General features: G+C 35.2%; 1 protein-coding gene across 3 annotated transcripts in view; it reads right to left on the bottom strand.

Annotated features, from left to right (window-relative positions):
• Positions 1-4,381: 4,381 nt before the first annotated feature.
• The window catches only part of SUCLG2 (succinate-CoA ligase GDP-forming subunit beta), a 586,130-nt gene continuing 579,767 nt past the window's right edge, over positions 4,382-10,744 (bottom strand). For all 3 annotated transcript variants that reach the window (XM_074284147.1, XM_074284145.1, XM_074284146.1), the window contains exon 11: positions 4,382-5,480. In XM_074284147.1, coding sequence (XP_074140248.1) covers positions 5,365-5,480 — 116 coding nt within the window. In that variant the 3' untranslated portion in view covers positions 4,382-5,364. The remainder of the gene's footprint in view (positions 5,481-10,744) is intronic.

Here is a 10,744-nt window from a genome sequence, read left to right as displayed (position 1 = left end):
CCATTTCCTACCTACATTTTCACTGGCTGTGTAGTTTGACTCAAAAGCTTTCTCTCCTCATCTCCACCTCCTGGCTTCCCTGTAACCTTTCTCAATACCCCTTAATGTGAGTCCCTTTCCTCTGATATTTCTCCAAGTTACCCTGCATATCTTGTTTGTACATAATTATTTGTACGTTATCTTCCCTAAAATATTCTGAATTCCTTGAGGATAGAAAACTTTTTTGTGTGTGTCTCACACTGTGCACAGTGGTTGGCATGTAGTAAGTGATTAATAAATGTATATTAACTTGACTTTTTAAATTTTTAAAATGCAAATGACCACAAACTGCACTTATAAATGCTTTATATGATCATTTAGGTCTAGAATGAATTAAAATGATGTACAAGCATTCATCAAACACTATGCACCAATGGCTCTGCCAAGTGCTAAGGATAGGTATACAAAAGGATAAGGATATGTATACAAAAGTGAAGATTTCTACTTCCCTATATAATTATGTCATAGTGGTTCATTTGTTATTGTCCATTATTCTGGACAGGGAGGAAAATGACATCCCTTTGTTAGAGTCAAGTTAAGGTGTGTCCAACTGTGACTGATCAGAACAACACGAGCTTGGAATGCTCTTTCATGGGTCAGGCACAATAGTCCACGTAGACATTTGGGATGGATTGTGTATCTTTCATTTCTTTTGAGTTACTTCAATTCTGTGCTCATAGAGCACAGAACCTTTTCTGATGAGGGCATGCCATGCTGGGCAGTCCTATGCCAGTGTCTCTGATGTCATGCAATCAATTTTAAAGTCCTTAAGCGAGACCTTGAGAGTGTCTTTGCATCTCTTTTTCTGACTACCATGTGAGTTTGTTCTGTGTGACTCACAACTCTGCATAATTCTAGCACATATTAAATATTTGTGAATGCTCGTAGATTGATTAATTATAAGAAGGAGAGAGAACTCATATAGGGGAGTAATGGGCAAGGAGGGATATTTTAATTTGGCAAGCTAGTGGGGTGGTGGATTGAGCCATTAGGATGTAGATTTGTGAGGAATGATTCATTTGGACACCTACTCTATTTCAATCAGTATTAATCAGTCTGATATTTTACATAAATCATATAGGGATAATTAGATAAGATAGATTCTTATAGTAGGTCTCAAAATTTAATCCAATGCTCACAACTTGTTTACAAAGCTTACTTCCATAATCATAAGAATGGTGACAGAGATATCTCCATCCTTTTTTGTTCAAATTCCATGTGCAAATCTGGTGTGGGTAGGATGTCTGGATTCTTTAGAAAGTCCCCCAACTTATTTTTATGCTATTTTCAGACTATCTTGTTTTTTTGTTACAACATGAGCAGATGACCATCTTAATTCCATATTATAACCACTTAATTATGGGAGAAGATACTTAGTGTAGATGTCCCATATTTTGCCCAGCCTTCCCTGCCAGTGATATATTAGTTTTTTGATTGATATATCATTTCTGGCCCTCAAAAGAAGGTTTGTTAGCCAATGGGATTTTGTATTTTGGGTTGCCTCTCTACAGTGTTCAGGTATTGAACTTGCTATCAAATCCTTTAAACACAAAGTTTTAGGAATTTGGAGCATCTCAGATCATAAGGAAGATCTGAACTCCCTTTCATTAGAGGGGACCATGGGATATTTAGTAAAATGCTGTTGGCTTGTAGCTCTGCCTCAGTGGCTTTTCTTGCAGATTGTAAATTTTAGAAACCATAATCTGATACAACCTTCCAAAGAGCAATAGTAGTATTTGTTTGCTTATTTATTTCTTTAAGCTGGAAAAGAGAAGGATTGAAGGGCAGAAAAGTAGGCCTGTGGCAGCAAGATGGCTAGTGAAAAGATTAGAGTAAAAAGGGAAATAGAATTGGTCTAGATTCAGGTGGTCATGCAAGGTACTCATTATGAGTGGTGGAGGTGATGTCAGGTACAGAAAGATACTCCAGAGACAAAAGGATTGAATTCTTCAGGTTATGGTCTTTGCACCAAAAGCACAGGGGAACTTTGGCTTTTATAAGAGGAGATAAATTGAAAAATGGGGAAGAAGAGCTTACTTATTTTTTGGAAGATAATTAGTATTAGATAACCTGCCCAGGGTCACATATCTAGTAAATGTTAAGCATCTAAGGCTGGTTTTGATATCAGGTTCTCCTGTCTGCAGTGCTGGTATTCTATCCTATGTGCCATCTAGCTGCCCCAAAAAGCTTACTTGTAATGTGTTGCCTATGAGATACAAATGTATTTCAAAATATATAGTAAAGACATCCAGTCTTAGAATAAATTGTGATTTCTTGAACATAGACAAGATGGAATTATGATTTGGCTACTTTTGAACATCCACACATATTTTGTCCTCCTCCTCCTCTTCCTCCTCCTCCTCCTCCCCCTTCTCCTCCTCCTCTTCCTCCTCCCCCTTCTCCTCCTCCTCTTTGTCCTCCTCCTCCTCCTTCTTCTTCTTCTTTTTCTCTTCTTCCTTCTACTTTATTTTTAAAATATATTTTATTTCTTCAAGATACATGTTAAATTTTTTTCCTAACATTTTTAGTTTTGAGTTCCAAATTCGATTCCTTTCTTGCTCCCTACCCACTCCCTTCACTTTGACAGTATATATAGAATATATACATACAAACACACACATATGTATATAATTGAATATAGAAAAAGAATGAAAGAAAAAAAGTGAATAATAACATGCTTCTGTCTGTATTCAAAGAATTTCAGTTCTTTTTTTTTTTTTTTTTTTTCTGGAGATAGATGGTCTGCTTCATCATTAGTCCTTTGGGATTGTCTTGAATCATTGTATTGCTAAGAACAATACTTCATTGATAAGACTATTGTTACTCTGTATAATGTTCTCCTGGTTACTTTCACTTCACTTTGTACCAGTTTATCTAAGTCTTTGCAGATTTTTTTCTAAAATCATCCTGTTTGTCACTTCTTTTAGCACATATTTCATTACAACCATATACCATAACTTGTTTACTCATATCCCAATTTCTGAGCATCCTTCCAATTTCCAATTCCACCACGGAAAGAACTGCTATAAACATTTTTGAACATATAGGTCACTTCCCCCTTGTTTTGGCTATCACTTATTTCTTAGATTGTCTCTCCGTTTCTGGAATGAACTACCTTACCACCTGTCATAATCTCTAGTTTCCTGAAGCACAAATTTCTATTTGAAGTCTTTCCCAGCCATTACCCTCGCCCCTACACCCAGCTGTTCGTGCCTTCCCTTCCAAAACTACCTTGAATTAATTTTGCATTTGTCATGTATATGTGTGTGAATACTATATGTAAATCTATATAGACATAGAAACATATACACATATATATTGTCTTCTTATTTACATATGAATATATACACTGTGATTAAAAGGAACATTTGTAAGAGGAATAAGATCATAGATTTCGAAATGAAAATGACCTTATAAGGGAATCCATTATTTTATAAATGAGACACTTGAGTCTTAGACACATTATATGACTTATTCAGGAACATACAGTTCTTACCTAACAAAGCTAGAACTGATTTGAAGGCTTTTTGATTTCAAGCCTAGCATTTTTCCATTGCAAATGATGACTTCCAATAGGGCTTCATTGGCCAGAAGGAGCTGGGCCAGTCTGATTATGCCAGCAGCAGACATCCTTGATAATCATTTAAATTCTCATATGATTCCAAGTCAAAATCTCTTTTCAGCATACCAAACAATGCAGTTCAAATGAGTGGAAAGAATGTCTTTTTGCACGCAAAGGACATGGGTTTAAATCTTGGCCATGCCATCTTTCATTGTATGATCTTGGGTAAATTAGTCAAACTCCCAGGTTTTCCTTATTTATCTAATGAATTGGACTAAATAACCTCTAAGGTACCTACAAATTCTAAGATGATGAAGAGAACTATTCCAACTCTGGGATGTCCTGAGATTATGGTTAGAATAAGCCAGTGCTCATATTCACAGTAGGAGCTTCTTGATTCTCTGGTTTACATATGATTTCTTCCATGGAAAGTCTTAGGATAAGCCTGAAAAGCATCATTCTCTAGAACAGTGGTATTAAACTGAAATAGAAGTGGGGCAAATAATGTTGACTTAGTTTTAAAGTGTAATTATTACATGCATCTTTGTTATTTTTATTTATTTTTAAGTATTTACCCATTAAATTTAAATCTGGTGTGGGTCACATGTGACTTAAGGGTTGGGATTTGGAACCTCTCCTCTGGAGTGACCCCAATAATAATGACAATAAGCCTACTTAAATTTTCTCTTTTCTGAATAGTTCTGGCTAAGATTTTCCATACCTTGATGATAAAATCACCAAATAGTAAAATATATAAATATGAAATTCGTGCACAAAGGATTGTAAGATTCATAAAACAAAAGCTTTTATTTAAATTTGGAAATAGATAAAAAATTCAACAAATCCCCAATTCAAATACCTCCCCATATAAATGGACGGAACTATGAAAAAAAGGTACAGTCGGCATTGCTTTTTTATTTCATTGTAAGTTGAGAGCATTTGTAAATTACATACAAACTGACATGATCTATCATCCGATCATTCTTGGAAAACAATTAACAAAATAGTTTTTAACCAAAATCAGACATTCTTATTTTTCATATGAAAACTGAGTGACCTTAAGGCTCTAGGTTTTCTTGTTAGGATGAGGTAAATAGCTCAATACATATTAAGGCAAATAACACACTATATGTGTGATATCAGTGTGTTTTTTCCATGAGAAAAATTAAGGATGACAATATCTTTGACTACATAACATGCATGGAAATTACCAGTTTTGTCTTGGAAAAACCCTCTAAAATGGAAGGAAGATGAATTTGTATATTTTAGCTCTGCCCTTTTGTTAATAAGCATGACTAAGAGTTCTACTCAAAACAGGACCATATTGGTATTTGATAAGGAAAGGCTCTAAAGTCAGTAAATTTTGTTTATTGTACTGGACTAATTATCTCTGAAGTGAGTTTGGACCAAATTCAAATTCTTTACCACATCTCTCATCTTTCTCCATATGGATGGTTCTGGCTAGTAAGTGAAATACTGCTCACTTCTTGGGAAACAAAGGAGAAAATAATGTAGCTCATTATTTCAAAGAAAAATTCTATGTAAAATTGAAAGTATTTAAGCTGCCAGAATTTTCTATCCAAAAAATATCAATTTACGATTTATAAACATTATTTCTTCATCTCTCTTTTTGAATGGTGTACATTCAATAATAACCCAAATTGTTTTCTTAAATTCAATAAAGCAGGTCACTTTTTTGTGACTCATTTCTTTTCCTCAAGGGCCAGAGGGGAAAAAACAAAACAAAGCAAAAAAAAAAAAAATCACTTTGGTACAACGGAGGCTACAGCCTTCTTAGCAGCATCTTCCAAATCATTGGCAGACGTAATGGGAAGTCCACTGTTATTCAAGATATTCTGAGCTTCTTGAACATTGGTCCCTAGAAAAGAAGGCATAGCATTAGCAACATATTTTCCAGAGTGTATGTCTGGCCATCAATAAAAAGCTATCATCCTTTGGACAATCAATTTAATGGCTTGATGGATAAAGAGGTGTGCTCAGAGTCAGGAAGGCTTGCATTTAAATCCTATCTTAAATCCATGGACTAATTAAATATCTTCTCTAAGTCTCAGTTTTCTCATCTGTAAAATGAGCACAATAATGAGCACAACAACCTATCTCATAGGGCAGTTATGAGGATCCACATAAGAACTATATGTGAAGCATTCCATACCGTATAGTGCTATATGTCATATATTATTTTCATTATCTAGAAAATAAGTGCTTTGGTATTGATGACTAAAAAGTTTCCCTCCAACACCCACATTTTATGATTTTCTTATCAATAGTATTCCATTGCTACTTACTAAAAACAGAACCAAAATTTCTTGATTTGGGGAGAATCACTCATTGTAGGAAAGATGGTATCTTTCCAAAGATTCCTATTTTTGGTAGCAGAGCTATTTGAAATTGTCCGAATGACCAACTCCTTATTTGTATATAATAGCTATATATTTTAATGACCTATACTTTTCTCTCACCCTGGATAAGAGAAAGAAAAATAAAGAAAGAAGAAAGAGAGGGAAGGAGAAAGAGGGGGAAGGAGGGAAGAAAGGAGGAAAGAAGGAAGCAAAGAAGGAAAGAAGGAAGAAAGGAAAGAGAAAATAGTATACTTTAGTCTGTATTCAGATAACATCAGTTCTTTGGTAGCAGATAGAACTTTTCATCATGAGTCCTTTTGGGATTTTCTTAAGTCATTGTATTGCTCAAAACATCTAAGCTATTCACAATTCATCATATAGTATTGCTATTTCTATGTAAAATATTCTCCCATTTCTGCTCACTTCAGTCTGCATCAGTCTATGTAAGTCTTTCCAGGCTTTCCTGATATCATCTTGCTCATCATGTTTTAATAGCACAATAATATTTCATTATAATCATATACCATACTTTTTTAGCCACTCTCAAACTGATAGAAATCATGTCAATTTCCACTTATACATCACAAAAGAGTTTCCCCCCCACCCCAGTCACTTTAGGACATAGATCTTGTAGTGGTTTTGAACTTTATAACCCTTTGAGCATAGTTCTAAATTAGTCTCCAAAATAGAATCAGAATGGAAAGTGAATCAGTTCACAACTCCATCAAGAATGCATTAATGGTTCAGTTTTTCCACACTTCAACATTTTCCACCAGTGGGGGTTCATGAGCTGTAGAGTTAGAAAGACATTTCTCAATCCCTAAGGCTACTTACTCCTAGAAGAGAGATATAGCAGCCATGCTTTAGGGTCCTAGGCTGCCAGTTCAAGGATAGGAAAGAGAAATTCTAATTGTCAGTACCTATAACTTTTGATTGAACCTAGATTCCCACTATGAAATGTAAGATATGTAGCAATTCAAATACATTTTCATTTGCTATTGGGTAATAATACATTAGTGTGTCCCTGCGTATGAATACACATAAATGCAAAGATATCCATGTTTGTCCCTTTGAAAAGTAGCTACTTTTAGATTTCATCAGGGATTCTTAATCTTTTTTGCATCATGGACTTTTGGGGCTAGTCAATCCAATTCTCTCAATATCAGACTAGAGTTTTTAATTCATGAAATAAAATGCATAAATGAAAGGTTAGTGAAAAAAAAAATAACTTTTCTCACCCAAGTTCACAGATTCCCTGAATACTGGACCCATTTGGGATGAGCGAACATCTGGGTTAGAAGTCCTTGATTATAGAATTATAGACTGAACAATGGAAAGAATTTTCTAGAGTCCAGAAATGTTGAGTGACTTTTAATCCAGGTCTTTCATGGAATTGGGTAGTCAGTATTATGGACCTCCAATTCCTCCCTGGAACAGTATCCTGTAGCCTGGATATGCGTGTGTGTGTGTGTGTGTGTGTGTGTGTGTGTGTGTGTGTGTGTGTGTATAGATATAGACTGATCCACTACACATGGAGCCTGCTCTATCAGTGACAGGTATTAAGGGTCCTTTCCTTGTTAGAAGCAGGAAAATATTGCTATTCTAGAATGATAGTCTATGGGTTAATGTTGTGGGTCCCTATTACCCACAGCTGGGCTATACTGCCTGAAGTCATGCATCAGTGCCCTCGCACTGAATAATGTGCAAATTGGTTTTACATTCTTGTTTAATGAGTAATATTGTCCAAAAAGGATATGATGGAACTTGGGAGTCCAGTGAAATAGCCAATCTAACTCAGCACATCATTGGATTTTATCTAGTTAAGCAGAGAAAACCCATTTGTAGACAAACACTTCAAAACTAGGCAATAAAGCCCTCAGACACATTTTTTAAAAGATTGTAAATGAAAAGAGACGCTTCAGGGAAGAGTATTTCACACTGTCAAAAATCATGCAAATAGCAAAGGCCTGGTTAAATGAGATCAGATTAATTAAAAGAGATGACCAATTGTCACTCCTATCCCCCAGGCCTCAGTTCATTAATGTGGCAAAGCAGGAGGGGGAGGTCTGAATTGTGCTCTATTCCTGTTTATTTTCAGGCTAGTACCTTCTGGAAGCACTAGGTTGAAGGCAGGGGCAACCCCTGAAACCGGGGAACAGCAGTGCATATTTTGATTCATTATGTTTTGGTCAACTGATTCATGTAGAATTAGTCAAGTAATAATTTTTCTTTTCTTAGATATGTTTCTACTAAAGACTGGCTACATATATAGAAGAGCAGTTAACAAATGCAAGCACTTATTTATCCTTCTTTTCCAAACATATTTGCATATGTTAATGGAACTTAATATAATGTATGCTTTTTTTTTTAATAAAAACTTTTTAGTTTTCAGAATGTATGCAGATGTAGTTCTTCAACATTTACCCTTACAAAGCCTTGTGTTCCAAATTTTTCTTCCTCCCTCCACTTCCCTTCTCCCAGATATCAAGTAATACAATATAGCTTAAATATGTAACACTCAGCTTCTTAAATTGTGGTCAGAATCTTATATGAGGGTGTATCATGAAATTATGACTTATTATCAGTAAATATTTTGTTTGTATATCTATTTTATAAACATGTATATCTAGGGTCATGTGAAAATTTTTTGAGTGAAAAAGAGTTGTAAGTGGGAAAAATTTAGGGAGCTCTGATCTAACAGAAACAAATAATTAGTTTTGGAAAAAATTTTAAGTATGATTTTTTTTTGGTCCCTTTACCTATAGAAGACTAATTAGAGTTCTCTCCTCAAACTTGTTCTGACAGGAATTAACCCAACTTATTTGTTATACTTTCTCTTCATAACTTGCTGCTAACTTCACAGTGGAAAGCACATTGAGTGTGGAGGTTCTGATTTCAAATCATGGTTGTTGTACTTTTTTCCCTGGCTGATTCAAGCAAGTAATATGACATTCTCTGATGCTCAACTTTCTCATCCATAATTGTGCCAAAGAAGAAGTATCAGGTAATGGGAGAGCAGTTTGCAATGTGAATAATTCTCACAGTCAGAAGGGATGCCATTTATTGATAAGAAATGGCTCATGGGCTAAATCAAATATAATTAAACCCTTGTGCTATGTGTGAAGTGAATTTTTTAAGTCTGAGGAAAGAGGGAAGGAAGGAAAGGTGGGGTCTAGGGAATTAGAGAAGAATCAGGGTGGGTCCAAGTGGAGAACAAACTCAGATGACATCTACTTGAGTTAAGTTTTCTAATAAGACAGTTTGAAGAGTTTGATCTGCTTTTCTGTATGACTAAGGAAACAGATTGAGTGATTAAAATTTGGACAATGGAGGCAGGAAGAATGCATTAAAGTTCTTCTTCCTCATCTGTGCAGATTAGACTACATGAACTCTTAAGGTATCTTTCACTTTAATTTCAAGATTCTATAATGCATATTTAGTCCTTCTCTATGTATCCATTAATTACTAAGTTTAACATGGATGGTATAATTGTTGAAACACCATCCTGATATCTTTGTGTAATTCAAGCCTTTCCTAGATCTTGACAATATTAGCAACTTGGGTTAGAAATTGTGTTTATTTAATTGTACTTGAACAGGACCAAGAACTTGTGGGCTTTACTTTCCACATCTGTAAAATGGAGCCAGTGATATATAGGTAACTACAAGAGGTTTTGTAAATGGAACAAAATGCTTCAAAATATGAGTTTTTATCATCTGACAACATTCCTTTTTTTAATTCAATGAATACAAGGATAGACTTTGACTCCAAAGCCACCAATTTTTTAAGGGAACAGAACAAAACAAATAAAAATAAAATCCAAAAGGCCACTTAAAAGACTGTCTTCATATATAAAGATCTTGGTTTCTCCTGTCATTATATGAGCTTGCCTTTAGGGGAAGCACCAAGTGACAGCTGGTCTAAAAGGCTGCCAGCAGCTGTCTTTTGCCACCCATGCTACACAAGGCCTCAATGTTCTAAAAGGGAAATACAAAGGGCAGAGTGGAACCAGTTGGCTGGCTTCTGTTGAAAAGGAAACAGATATGTGGTTTTTAAACAATCCCAGTGCTAGCTATCCCTACCCCCACTCAACTACCCATTTACTGCCATGTCAAAGTGTCTAATTGCTTCATAATTCTGGGACCTGCTCAAATGAATTCTAATTCCATTTGCAGTTTTAGTCTAATTACACCCTTAATTAGTGAGTAGGCAGCAGGCATGGTCTGAGCTGAGTGACTTTCTGTGAGATTTATAACTTTGGCTCTGAGACTTGGTTAGAGAAGAAATATTGCAAAGCCTGCATGTCGGCACCATGACAAGAAGAAGGTTTGAATTCCTCCATCAACAAGCTAATTTTTGGAGTCTGCCTGCCTTTTCAGCTTCAGCAGTGCTTCTCTGGGAGGTTAAGAGTAGGAGACTCTTGGTTCTTTCTATATTGGCAACAAGGCTGTCAGAGATGATTCCTAGCTCTTTTCCTTGCTGAATAGCACATTTCTGTAGCATAAATTAGCTTTATAAATATATTTATTTATTTATATATTAATATAATAATATATTTATTTAATAAATAAATATAAATAACAGCTGCTCCACTGAGTTCAGTGGAGTAGAATGAGAGATCCAGAAGGGCTTGGGCAAATACTTGTTTGTTTGGCAAAGAAAATGAAAAATGATCTGAGTGTTTAATGTGAATTTTCTTATATAATCAGCAGGTAGCTTTTTTCTATTCTTTTTCTTGTAGAAACTGAAAAAGAAAACAGCTGCTTCAACTTACAATATGAAA

The sequence above is a fragment of the Sminthopsis crassicaudata genome, chromosome 1 (genome assembly GCF_048593235.1).
Source record: "Sminthopsis crassicaudata isolate SCR6 chromosome 1, ASM4859323v1, whole genome shotgun sequence".
In the NCBI taxonomy this organism is placed as follows: domain Eukaryota; kingdom Metazoa; phylum Chordata; class Mammalia; order Dasyuromorphia; family Dasyuridae; genus Sminthopsis; species Sminthopsis crassicaudata.
Note: the sequence above shows the minus strand (reverse complement) of the source record. Positions and strands in the feature narration are given on the sequence as shown.